Source organism: Scylla paramamosain, chromosome 14 (assembly GCF_035594125.1).
Source record: "Scylla paramamosain isolate STU-SP2022 chromosome 14, ASM3559412v1, whole genome shotgun sequence".
In the NCBI taxonomy this organism is placed as follows: Eukaryota; Metazoa; Arthropoda; class Malacostraca; order Decapoda; family Portunidae; genus Scylla; species Scylla paramamosain.
The window spans coordinates 15,071,200-15,085,376 of NC_087164.1; the positions used below are offsets into that span (position 1 = coordinate 15,071,200).

The following is a 14,177-nucleotide window of genomic DNA, read 5'->3' on the forward strand; positions in this document are numbered from 1 at the left end:
ATCCCTCTTTCATGATTATGTATCAGTATCTATAGTATTCACCTCCATTACAAAGAAATCTTCATCTGAATGGTAATTTCAGGAAAACAGTTGTTTCTTGCATAATCTAAATAATTTCTTTACAAAAGATCAATATGATAGATAAACAGTGTTCTGCAGACTCTGGTAATTAATAAACTGAGCTTAGAATGCACATACTGAATATAATGTGCTTTCATCTGTAATGAAAACCTTCACTTAAAGGTTACAATCTCGACTAAGATTATACTGTATATTACAACTTTTGAGGTTTTTCAGTGTTGAATGATGTTTGAGCAAGTTACCATATTTCCATTCAATACACAGATACATACACACACCCATACCTCCTGTCACAAACACACATAGAAACCTCACTCTCTTAAGTTTACATGTATAACAGCAATACCTAATAAGTATGGCAAATTTATTTGTAAAAGTTCTAAAGAATAAAACAAACAGGAATTAAAAATAGAGTAAGTAATCTACTTATGAGAGTATAACATACTCTTTCTTCTATAAGATGGGAGGACAGTGCTAGACTGGAGGATAAGAGGCAAAGTGAATGGAACAGGCAAAGATAAGTGGGGAAACATGCTAGTAGATGCAGCTACCTCTTGGAGGAAGCTACAGAGGAACAGGTATGTAGGTAGAGAAACTGATAGATAAATAGATAAGCTGATGATTAAGATAAATATGTAAATAGATAAAAAGATGAAAAATATTGGTAGGTTAAGAGATATGGAGAAAAACAGGTTAACAGAGAGACAATTAGAGAGATAAACAAGAAGAGATATAATTATATTTTTGATGCTTCATTGTAAAATGACAAACCTGACAATAACAGGATAATATTGACTCTTCCTTGTTTTGCTAAGGTTGACATACCATTTATGAACAAGGTACCAGGGATGTGAATGGTTATTTCAACTTTATCAAATTTACGTTGCATCAAGATGAGTTGCTTCTATCAGGGAAGGGGTTGCCTTTCTATAATTTTCCTCACTCACTTCAGTCTGTCTCTCCTTTTTGGATTTCCTCCAGAACTTAAACTAAGTACAGCACCAGCCTCTTATGGGAACAATGGTATATGGCAGATTTCCTCATGAAACTACTGCTGTAAATTTTAAGCATTTCCATTTTTTTCTTTTTTTACTTACTGACATAATAAGGAAGTTGGATTGAAGCATCAGAAGTTGATGGAAAAGCTGGTAAGTTATTTACTAGCACTGGACTGTGAAGTCTTAACATTAATTCATATTGGCACAAACCTACATTATCAGCAAGGTTTTCTGCAGTACAATTAGCCCTTCTACTGGGTGCTCATGGAATTTTCAAATTATATTGCTTAAAATACCCATCACTAAATTTCTTATCCACTTGCATCCCCTGTTCAGTGTGGTAAGCTGGATGAGCATGATGATGAGTTGTGACTATGTTGTCTCTCAATCCACCAGTGTTGCTTCACTTAATACTCCTCCCTGCATCCCTTCCACTCCTATGTCATTATTATAAAAGATGTTCTACTTACTCTCAGCCCATATTCTGCCCAATTAATTATTACACAAGATAATCAGTGTCTTTAGAGCCTAATCTCTTTCACTAGTAAATCCTGGAATAGTTTGCCACCATAGATATTTTCCATTATTCTACAACCAAGACTCTTTCAACAGAAAGGCATTAGAATATAGCATCACTATGCTTTCAGTAATTCTATCCTATATATAAATGTTAATCATAAATTTCTATAACTATATATAGTAAAACCTCAATATATTGGACATCAGTATTCTAAAATTTGCATATGTGGACTCAAAGACCTACTTAACTGAAATTCTTCTATACTTATTTGGAAAAGTCCAATAAAACTAGACCCAGTCTGAAGTATCACAGGAAAAAAAGAAATTGAGACAAATATCTTTTTTAGGCCAGAGGTGTAATAATCACCAAGTCTGAGAATACCATTAAGCTCACCAGTATAACGGACTAGAGAGAAGAATGCATGGTTCAGTTCTTAATTTCATTATATCTTCAGCTTTGTTGGCATGATTGGCTTGTTCTGACAAAAATACAGTCTTGTTTCAGCAATTTAGTATATCAATGTGCCAATTGTTTATTGCAATATACTCATATATATATATATATATATATATATATATATATATATATATATATATATATATATATATATATATATATATATATATATATATATATATATATATATATATGAGAGTACTACAATGGCAGAGAAAACAGTTATAAGAGGAGGAAGTCTGGCAGTCACTTTTATTGGACTTTCAGTTTTATTGGATATGCTTGATCTTCTAGTTAATCCAATATGTTTGAGTTTTACTGTAGTTTCTATATTATTAAATATCTTTAAGCATGTCAGTATGAAAACTATATATATATATATATATATATATATATATATATATATATATATATATATATATATATATATATATATATATATATATATATATATATATATATATATATATATATATATATATATATATATATATATATATATATATATATATATATATATATATATATATATATTGGTAAAATTAAAGAAACTTAGATGACACAGAAAGATGGCACACTTTGTGTGATAGTACTATATACTACCTGTACTGTCAATTCCTTGAAGGAGTTAAAAAATCTGTATATTATGAAGACAATAACTTCCTTTACACTGTGTATATATATATATATATATATATATATATATATATATATATATATATATATATATATATATATATATATATATATATATATATATATATATATATATATATATATATATATATATATATATATATATATATAAAACAGTAAATAATGTACACTGTACATTATGCCAAGCAGTTATGGCATGATGGTGTGACACTACGTTCCACTGGCTATGAATGTCATCAATTTTACATAAGGTTAATAAATGGAAGACATCCAGCCCTTTGGTTAGATAAAATACAGGTTATACACGCATTACAGAGGGGGGTTGGTGGGGAGGCATCTTATTACCAATCTGGAGATTTAGTCATACTCAAACAAACTATTCAGTACTGTGTTAGTACACACTGCTACACAAGGTACTCATGAGGGCCGCAAGAGCTGAGAGACAGATTAAGTGGGAGGGAGGAGAGCAGACTACACAGCATAGATAGACACACACTACAGTAGCAAGGACAACTAAACCAGAGCAAAGACACCCTGACCAGACTGAGAGAGAGCAGGCTGTACCTTTCTCTTCTTGGGGGACATCTCCACCTCGTTGGTGTCCTTCTCATTGTTGGCGATGATGTTGGCATTGACGTTGTTATCGTTCAGCACCCGCTCCTTAGCCTCCACCTGTTGCTGAAGACGCCAAATTCACAATAACCAACTGAGTGCTGGACTGTCTTTGCTTAATGTGAATGGTGCAGCTTGCCTACCAGTAATGGACACCACTAGTGCAGGGTGTGTTTGCCAAGTGTACTAACTAGCAAGGGCAGAGACGTGCTCAGTGAAGTAATACTCAACGCTAGCCATTTTTCTACTTGTCACTACCAAAAGATAAAAGATTAGAGTACAATGATACTTAAAACAGACAAGATCCTAGGATGCATACAGTCCTTGGACATCACAGAATGGCCTCTGATTCACCAGAGTGACACAAGTTATACAAATCCAGAAGTGGGAAGTTGGTAAAGCAAAGAGGTTTAAGCAGTGGGTTCCATGCTACTGTGGTTCAGCTACCCCACCAGCCCCTCTCAGTCTTACATCCCAGTACAGATTTATAGGGAACACAACGGTCAGAATAGTGACATACCTCCATAGCCTCAATGTAAAATGTGGGATTACTCCTGTACATAAACACTGGTAACACACACATCATAGGTCTGGTCTCGACAGCCCGAATAAACATAGGCGGCCGATAAAGATAACATTGGGAGGAACCAGCTGTCGGTGGCTGGGACGCAGCTCACCTGGTTAATGTTAGGCTGAGGCTGGTGAAGGACAGTGTCACGGCGGCGGCGGCGGCGTGGATCATGCTCCCGCTCATGGTGTGCCTCAACGTTCTCTTGATTGTCAACAGAGCCCAGCACATTGTCATCCAGCATGTTGTCTGTCATGCCACCGCCATATGCCAGGCGGCTGTGTGGGGAATGTCATGGGTGATTAAGGTGGCACTAAGACACTAAGAAAAAAGTGTTACATACTGATCTAAAAAGTATATTGTTTTTGCTTCTGTTCAAAGACTAAAACAAAAAGCTAGTCTTAAAAGAAGCTGACATGACATTTTTTATCTATATGAAGATTATTAATAAAGCTTTTATAGTATTTACATAAAAAAACCTAAATTGCAAATAATTTCTACAATTTTTAGATTTAAAGAGAAAAACTCAAATTGCAAATTCAGACTAAATATTTTAGGTTTTAGGTTATGTATGGCTGCTGCCTAAGAGTTATATGTAATAGCAGAGGAAAGCAAGGATTATTCATGAAGGCAAGGAAGTCAGCAATTACACTTTTCCTTGCACTGCATGATTGAAAGAAAATCATCAATTCATAACTTTGAGAGAAAATATAAGATCACCTGTCAGCATGCTGTGGCTTGGTGATGACAGCATGAGTGGTGGTAGTCGTGGTTCCAAGGGAGTTGTCTGTGGGGGTCTTCTCCCAGTCAAAGGGGTCTGATTCCTTGATGCCCCGCCTCTTCATGCAGCGCTCAAACAGTCCCGACAGCATCTGTTGTAAAGTTGCAGTGTGTGTGTGTGTGTGTGTGTGCCTGTGTGGGAGGCTAGCTGCCTTGCCTTGGTTGTCACCTTTCATGGCAATGTTGACCTAATATATAAATAAACAGATCTATCTATGTATTTGGTTGCCATACAAGAGGAATAACCAAGACAATGCATCTATTTATGTACATACATTCACTACCTTTTCTTTGTATCCTTGCCACTAAGTCTTTAAGAGGGAGAGGACTGATTCTCAGTGCACCACACTGTCCAAGGGTCCAATTTGACATCTACTATCTCAATACTCTTCCATAACTCAGCCATGATCACTCTCCCAGTTCTAAACAGACCTGAGGCAATACAGTTGCAATGTAAAGCAATTTTTTACTCACGGCATAGTCAGGTTTGTCATGGTAGTCCAAATTTTGGATGTGTTCAAGGAATTGCTTGAAGTCTGATGGCAAGTGTTTGATGAGGAGGCGGTGGTCATACTTCTCCTTCATCAGACCAACCTGAAAGATAAACACACCTTAGTAACCACAGTGACTGATAACCATATGATAGTGAATATGTAGGTATATCATTCTACATTATTTTCTAACTGACAGTACTGATTTTGTGCTAAAACATAAAGCCCATAACTGATGCTACAAATGTTGAGCATGTAAATATGTACCTGTTCTTTGTCCTTTATCTTCCTCCATGGCAGCTGACCATTCACAAACTCAACAACCATGTAGAAGAGGGACCACAGGTCATCGTGGCGGCCCATCTCCTTGTTTTTGTGGGCATTCATAGAGGCGTATCTTACTGTTCCTGCAAATGGACATCACTTTCACAACTTTGTCTTTATAATTTTATCCAGATTCTAGGAGTGAAAAGTACTGCTTACTTGATCATACATAATACACATCAGAGACTAATATGAAGAGTAATTAGGAGAGTATAAAAATAATTACAATAAATAACAGTAAATCAAATCTCTAAGTGGCTAATATACATATAGAAAGGAAAATAACAAGGCACATGTTCCACCCACCTCTGAACCCAGCTGCAGCCCTGGGTGTCCGCACCTCTCCATTTGCATTGGTGTACTGGCGGGCAAGTCCAAAGTCCAGCATGTAAGTTTTTCTACAGTTGTGAGGCAGGCGACCCATGCTGAAGTTGGACTGTAAATAAAACCATATGTCATAAGGTGAAAGGATGCTCAGCAAAATAAACACTGATCATTAAATGGTGATTGTTTTATGAAAATAAAAAAAAAAATGCTCCACAACCATTCAGTCCATCTCAAGTTATCAACTCCACTGAATCCTTGCAACATTTTTCTCCTGTAAGTTGGATATGCAGAGACTTCACTTCCTAAGCTACTGGGCATGGGGGCTCTTCACAACTCAAAATCACAACTCTTAAAAATATAGCTACACAGGCTCTATTTGTCATTACTTTCTTCCTTTTGTCTTACTCCTTTCAGTCTTTCACGGCTTAATCTTATGCTACATAATGTAATATTTTCACTTTCAATATCTCTAACTTCCTGGACTTAAAATCTGTCTGCCTTCTTCCTCTTGCGCTTATTTCACAAGGCTTTCAACTACCAGGAAGTAAAGAGGATAGGGAGGAGGAGAAGAAAAAGATAACACAAGAAGTATCGAAGAACAGGAAATGGATAAGGTAGGATATCTAAGCCATAACAATATCAATCACCATCATGACCACCACTGCATCATCATTACCACGCCTCACCACACTCCTACCACTGGCAACTTTATGTTTGTCCGACGCAAAGTTAGTAGATATAAATTAGTTTACATCCGGCAGCGGGAAAGGGGTGGACAGCAAGGAGACAAATGAATGAATAAAGGAAGGAAGGAAGAGGAAAATAAAGAGAATGTGTGTGAGCGAGAGGACTGTTTGTTACTTGTGACAATAAGAGGAGCAATAAAATTTATGCAAAAGAAAAATTAAAAGTAATGAAAAGAACATCACTAATAAAAGATTATACAAAGAGAAAATTCGTTGTGAGAAAGAAACAAGAAAAAATAAAAAAAGGAGAAGGAAAAGAAAAAATCTCGCTGAGAAGGAAAGTGAAAATTCAAAGGATGAGGAAAACAGAGAAAATAATGGACAGAAAATAAGAACAGTGGTGATGAAATAAAACATACACAGACACACGGAATAAAAACGACATGGGCTATAGAGAGAGAGAGAGAGAGAGAGAGAGAGAGAGAGAGAGAGAGAGACTCACCGGCTTGATGTCTCTGTGCAGGAAGCCGACCTCGTGGATGGCCTCTATGGCACGAAGGATCTGGTGGCCAAGGCGCAGCGCAGTGGAAAGACTGAAGGCTCCTCGGGGCTGGGCGCGGCGCAGCTCGGCGAGGTTCTTGGCCTGAAGCTGCATCACCACATAGTTGAAGCGCTCGTTTCGGCCACAACCGATGAAGCGACACACGTGCTCGCGACCTGTGCACGCAAGTTGGAAAGTAAGTAGTGAGGGACGGAGAACCTATCCTATTCTTAAACCCTCAAAAGACTCCACTTGAAGTGACATGGGCTTTCAAGGAATTTTTTTTTTTTTTTTTACAGATTAACAAGACTTCTAGATTATTAACAGGGTAAACAATCTTAAAAAAAAAACCCGGCTATTCATCTCTCTGGCCTTTGAAAAGTCGTGGTGAGAGAGCAAAGTCTAAGTGGCATACAGGCAACGTAATATAAAGAGTTAGGTAAGTCTAGGGTGCAATAACGTCGAAGGCATTCCTTCTCGCTCCCACAAGAAGTTAATAATGAAAATCAAGAGGAATCAACCAGTATTGTTAAGTCAGGGAAGGAAGGGACGGGAACCAAGAAGGAAAAGGATGGAAAAGAGAGAGACTAAAGTTAAGTCAGGGGAAGGAGGGGAGGGGAACCAAAAAGGAAAAGGATGGAAAAGAAAGAGGCTAAAGTGGGAGGGAGAGGCATTTAATGGGAAGAGTGAGGAGAGTGAAGTGGAAGAAGGGCCAGAAGATAGAGAGAAGAGAGGAAAGGCAGAGGAGGGGAGGAAGGGAAGAGTAGGGCGGCAAGAGGAGGTAACAAGCCAGACGAACCAAGGCGAGACATCGATTGGTCCAGGAAACGGAGGAGCCGCCTCTTCATATCCCTCCGTCGGCACTCCGCTCCAGCCAGCCAGCCACACACACACACACACACGCACACACACGGCACCCACCTTGAAGCTTTTTGAGTACTGCCACCTCCATTTTGAGGACCTGCTTGGGCTGCTTGGCGGACTCCAGCTTGAGGGCAACCTGCTCGCGAGTCACCAGATCCTGCCCCTCGTAGATCTCCCCAAAACCGCCGCCACCGATCTTCCGAACCTGCACAAAAAGAGAGAGGGACAATGAGCAAAAAAAAAAAAAAAAAAAAAAAAAAAAAAAAAAATTACGTTTGTGTATTATTCACCCATGGTCGTCTACTGGTCTCACGACACAGCCAGACGTTCCTCTTCGGATAAAAAAAAAAAAAAAAAAGTTTACACCTCATAGTGACGGATCTTTGGGTGGGACTGAGACAACTCACACACCACACGCAGCGAGGTCATACCAACTTGACTTTCACCCCTCACCTACTTGCTGTTAGTTTAACACGGACTAGACATTAACATTATCACCCATCTATGTGTGTGTGTGTGTGTGTGTGTGTGTGTGTGTGTGTGTGTGTGTGTGTGTGTGTGTGTGTGTGTGTGTGTGTGAAGTAAACTGAGACGAAAATGTAGCTATTCTAAGCTGCATCTTGCCTGAGTGCTTAACTTTCTCTCCACACGCTATGAATATAAGATGGACGAGAATCCGTTAGCTCAGAAAACAGACCCCAATGGATCACTGCAGGTTGTCCTCGCCAGGTGCCTGCAGGTATTTATCGACTCACAGGCCACGGAGGATGTAGTGGTGAGTGCGTGGACTGCGTCTACTGCCAGAGGGTGAATTCAAACATGGGCACGTGGAACGATTAAATGGACTTATTTCGTGCAGCCACTAAGCCAAAACGCAACAGAGACGTATACACGGCATCACGGAGGAAGGGTGTGCAGTAGAGCATCCGGGATTTTCCAGTAGAGGGGAGCTAGGCTTTTGTGTAGCATTGAGAGGGGCTGGGCAGCTGTGCGGGGATGCATGCACTGCCTCAGCGTATATAAAGGGCAATACTGGATTTACAGGTAAGCAAAGTGGGCAACTGTTCAGGATTAGATTACACTATGATGTATATGCGAGTAAATTTAGATATTTTAACGGTAAATACACAATCATCTCTCCCTCCTCCGGGTAATCCTTCCAGTTGCGGTAGTGTGCGTCATGACAACGATGAAAACACTGCTCTGTGATCTCCATTCACCTAAAGAGGCTTGGGGGTTTCAGTAGCGATTCAAAAAAGAAAAAAAAATACACCATTCATAAACGTGGACAGTTTCTGTACACGCTCGCGAAAAACTCCTGTGAACGTGTTTTATCATTATCTACCTGTTTAAGAGTCTCTCTCTCTCTCTCTCTCTCTCTCTCTCTCTCTCTCTCTCTCTCTCTCTCTCTCTCTCTCTCTCTCTCTCTCTCTCTCTCTCTCTCTCTCTCTCGACATTTTTTTTTCGTTCATGCACTTGGGGACTTGCCAGTGCATACTCGTATATAATATCATGAAAAGAAATCTTACTTTAGATCCTGAAAATGACGTACAGTTTCTATGGCGACACACACACACACACACACACACACACACACACACACACACTGCATTCAAGCCCCATGATGCCCTGACCACATGCATGTTCATCAGTCTTTATGCACTAATTAAATAGTATTAACTTTTAACACACATAGAAGGGGTCAGGATAAAGGGCAAAAGGGCACGGAGCTCGTCGCCTGGTGGTCGGACATCATACAAATAAACAAATCAGCAAACTATAAACATTCGAGTTGTTGACGGAGGCATGGCAGGAGAAGGAGGAGGAAGAGGAAGAGAACGGCTTATATTTATGCGTGATCTTTGCTGACCAAGACTGAAGATCATATTTTGCAACTCTTCTGCACCGCACCCCGACTACTTTCAAAAGGCTCTAGTGGAAGTGACACATTTTCAAGATTGTTTTTATGATTCTGACAACAGATTAAAAAGATTTCTACATTACTGACAGGGAAAACTCTTCAGAAACTGGTTCGTCATCCCTGCGACCTTGGAAACTAGTCATGATAGGAGAGAGAAAAGAGCAAAGTGGTTCAGAATAATGGCCTCATTGACTGCGACGATATATCATAATAACGAGGAAATCAATCCATGAGCAACGTCCAGAAACACGAAGGCATGAGGCGGAAAATTCATACCCCAGTATCGAGTGCCAGGAGCAGGGACTAGCATCGGTCACTGGGCTGATAGTGGCAAAGCTGTCAATAGAGGGAGAGCCTGGCAGTAGCCCACACACGTCCCTTTCATACTTGTGTGCCTGCCTTCACCTATATTCCACCTGTCCCCGGCCATGAGAGGGTGATAGGTGAGAATTCGCAGCTCTCTTACACTTTCAGTATAGTGTTTACATATGTGTAATTCGAAAGAGCATTACATGATTATATATTTCGTGTACAAGTGCATTCGTCTAATGAAGGATTGGAGGACAGGGGATATTAGTGTTGCGCATTCATGTGTCTGCGATGAAAGAACCAAATCATCGCCTTTGACATGAGGCGAACTTTGCTCTTACAGTCTGCTTTAAAGAGGATGTGGCGGCCACTCCTCGCCCGGGACAATGCCTTGGCGGCCACCAGCGATCCCACCACCGCCCGCCGCTACAACCACCACCACCATCAGCACCACCAGTATCGTAATAGTAGTGATAATAATAATAATAATAATAATAATAGTAATAATAATAATAATAATAATAACAATAATAATAATAATACATCAATAAATACAACGGTACATCGAGGTAAGCCGTTCTGTTCTTTCACCGCCAGCACCTGCAGTCGCCACCAATACAAGCAGAGCGTGGAACATCGAAGTGAGATCTCCTGGATGACCTTGGCCAGCAAGAACCCACCGTCGATCAATATAATGGCTGCCTCGTTTTCCAGAATAGCCACCCTCGAGGCCTCATGGGGGAAGGACTGTTGCATTTTAGATGGCTGGGCCTTATATTTAGCACGTCCTCCGCCACCGCACGCGCCGATAAAGTGACAGGTCCCACACGCTCATCCCAGCCTCCGTCACAGCCACAGCCGCCACCGCCGCCGCCGCCGCCACCTTGGCATGTCGAGGCTCCTAGATATACGGCAGAGGCAGAGGGAGCGGGACAGGTAGGGGAAGTAAAGGGGGAAAAAAGGGAGGAGTGATGCATGGGTAAGTCTGGGGTGCTGTGATGGGTGGTTTAGAGGGACTGACGTACTTGTATAATTCAAGGTTGGGATTATAAGTTTCGTGGCGAGCTTCATCATGGTGTGGTTTTTAAATTTGTTGTTAATTTTTTCCTGGTTTTGTTGTCATTACGTGTTTGTTTTCCCAGCGCTGCCCCTTATTAGTCATTCTTCCTCTTCTTTCGTTCCTCTTCTTTCTTTCCTCTTCTTTATATCAAGAAATATAAAAGTCACCACTACATATCACCATAACCTGTTTCTCCCTGTCGCATCACCATCATCACCACCACTACCATCAACATACATCGCCACTATCACCACTATTACCACCACCACCACCATTCACGAATCGAAAGGATGCACGTCACCTCCTCACCAGCTTGTATCGATAAAGTTCAATGGACATAAAAGAATGGCAATGTTCAATGGCAGTGTTCGTCTCCCTTCATGAAAAGAGAGAGAAAAAAGGGAGGAAACATTACAGTCTTTTATGTTCAGTGTTCCTCTCCCCCGCCCCCCAATCCTCTTTCTTTCTCCCTCCCTAAGTGCTTCCTCTTCTCTTGGTATAAAGTGGTGAGGGGGGAATAGGGAATAGGGAGGGAAGGTGGGGACAAGGTGCGAGTAGTTGGCATCGCGTTCAGGGTTGTTATAATCTCTCTCTCTCTCTCTCTCTCTCTCTCTCTCTCTCTCTCTCTCTCTCTCTCTCTCTCTCTCTCTCTCTCTCTCTCTCTCTCTCTCTCTCCGTCTTGACACAGCAAAACACCTGTCTCTTCTTTTGCGTCCTCGGCTTGCTGGCTTCATTACAATGCCACGAACACCTTCACGCCCCTTACACTCATCACGGCCATAACACAACACCTGGCACACCACCACTCCGCCCCTGCATCAAACGCTAACACTACATCATATCAAAAACCACAAACTGATGGCGTAGTTATCTCTCTGCCATTATAAAAATCAGTAAGTAATGGGATTTCCGTTTAAGAATGTTCAGTGTATTGATGTGGATGTGATTTTATTCAATTGATAATGATGAAATAAGTGAATGTGCTCGTAAAACAGGGTGGTTAAATGTTGTAGCTTCCCCAAAAGTATAGAAGAGGAGCACTAAGGAACGTAAATCAAATGTTTCAGTGTCTTATCTTCATTGCCCTTAACCAGCTCTACTGGATGCTAATTAGAGATCTCGAGAGTATTTCTTATGCTTTAGTGATAGTTGATTCTATTTAAGGTTCTCGAGGGTAATTTTCATGTTTCTAGTGATATAAAAAAAGAAAAACACCTACGAGACCTCGATTAATCTCTATGGCTTTTTAAAATAGTCATACTGCGAGATTAAAGCGTTTCAAAATTCGTGCCTATACCCTCCCTAGCTTCACCGTACACAGTCACATACGCGTTTACACTACCAGCTCAACATAAGTCCACTGTATTGACAACATAAATAGTCTGTTGCACAATATCAAACCAAGTCATCACCATTACATGCACACAATACACACACGACAACAATAATAATAACACCTCTATTCCTGTACTTTTCACACCTCACCACCACCATCACCACCACATCGTACTACACACAACACTAGCAATGCATCATCCGCAGTCATGCAGCACAACACACACGATAATAATAGCAATAACATTTTTATTCCTATACATCCACACACCACCACCACCACCACCACTGCACACACATCACACAAGACTACCAATGCACCAACCACAGACTCCCCCACCACAACACACACAGCACACACTCAAACACACATACCAACCAGCACGAACACAAACAGGCCAGACAGACATCAACAGGGCACAGTGCATTCATTCCCATCCAGTCTATCATCCCAATAACACATCGGGGGACGGGTCCAATTAGCAGTACTGCCAGGGAATTTCATACACTATTTGCCTCTTGTTCACAGTATTTAGAACCACTGTATGGCAGCAATTAAAGGGATGCTAGAGAGAGAGAGAGAGAGAGAGAGAGAGAGAGAGAGAGAGAGAGAGAGAGAGAGAGAGAGAGAGAGAGACGCGAAAGGGAAAAGGGAAGGGGAAGCGTGCCGTTTAATAAGACGACACACAACAACGCGCCAAAATTAATTCCCTTCCTCTCTCTCTCTCTCTCTCTCTCTCTCTCTCTCTCTCTCTCTCTCTCTCTCTCTCTCTCTCTCTCTCTCTCTCTCCTTTACAGGCTGGAATATATATGGGCTGCAGGTGCTGGGAGAAGGGAGAAAGGAGGTGCTAGGGGAACGGGGAAGCGATCACGGGCGCCTCACGGTTGTCTCTGTCTTATGAGCGTGAGGGGCTGTCTGGCTGAGGGCCGCGAGCGTGGGAGCTTTGAGGAAAGAGAGGCGGGCGGGCGAGAGCAAGAGGCAAGATTCAAGGTTAGAGGAAGATCTGCTGGCACAAGACTGTTCCAATACTTCTCGCGGCCTCTGGTGTGGAACGAACGGGGACTCAGGGACTGGGACAAGAAAGTCAGCCTTAAACGATCATATATAGGTGGGAGACAGTACGTTAATTTTAGGATGTCATAGTCTCTCTCTCTCTCTCTCTCTCTCTCTCTCTCTCTCTCTCTCTCTCTCTCTCTCTCTCTCTCTCTCTCTCTCTCTCTCTCTCTCTCTCTCTCTCTCTCTCTCTCTCTCTCTCGAATACAGTAATCAACAAAATGCATTACCCAAGTGGAAGCGGTGTGTATATGCAAACAGTGCAGTACATAAACTTTAATGACAAAAAGACAAAAAATATAATCATTTGCTATCAGGAGACAAGCTCGCCTCAATACCGTAAACACACACACACACACACACACACACACACACACACACACACACACACACACACACACACACACACACACACAATGTCAATAGTTAAATGTACACCTCTTTTTTTTGTCTCCCCTGCCCACTATATATGCCGGTCTGACACTCGCTCTGCACTGTTCACCTCGCTCGTTGCAATGCTCGGAATAGCTATTTTTTCCCCGGTCTATCCAGTAAACTCAGTGGATGTCGACAGCACCAATTTACCCGCGAAT

The 14,177-nt window shown here is 41.2% G+C and overlaps 1 protein-coding gene across 11 annotated transcripts in view; it reads right to left on the reverse strand.

The window, feature by feature from the left end:
- Nucleotides 1-14,177, reverse strand: part of LOC135106918 (uncharacterized) — a 145,067-nt gene that overhangs the window by 24,905 nt on the left and 105,985 nt on the right. For 9 of the 11 annotated variants that reach the window (XR_010271503.1, XR_010271504.1, XM_064016356.1 and 6 more), the window contains exons 3-10: nt 7,963-8,110; nt 7,003-7,217; nt 5,794-5,923; nt 5,431-5,570; nt 5,147-5,266; nt 4,613-4,764; nt 4,002-4,170; nt 3,277-3,390 (exon numbers count right to left, since the gene is read on the reverse strand). Coding sequence is in view for 9 of the 11 variants with exons in the window: in XM_064016356.1 (XP_063872426.1) it covers nt 3,277-3,390; nt 4,002-4,170; nt 4,613-4,764; nt 5,147-5,266; nt 5,431-5,570; nt 5,794-5,923; nt 7,003-7,217; nt 7,963-8,110 (1,188 nt within the window). In the remaining 2 variants the exon portion in view is untranslated. The remainder of the gene's footprint in view (nt 1-3,276; nt 3,391-4,001; nt 4,171-4,612; nt 4,765-5,146; nt 5,267-5,430; nt 5,571-5,793; nt 5,924-7,002; nt 7,218-7,962; nt 8,111-14,177) is intronic. The other 2 variants (XM_064016353.1, XM_064016357.1) reach the window with 2 other exon arrangements.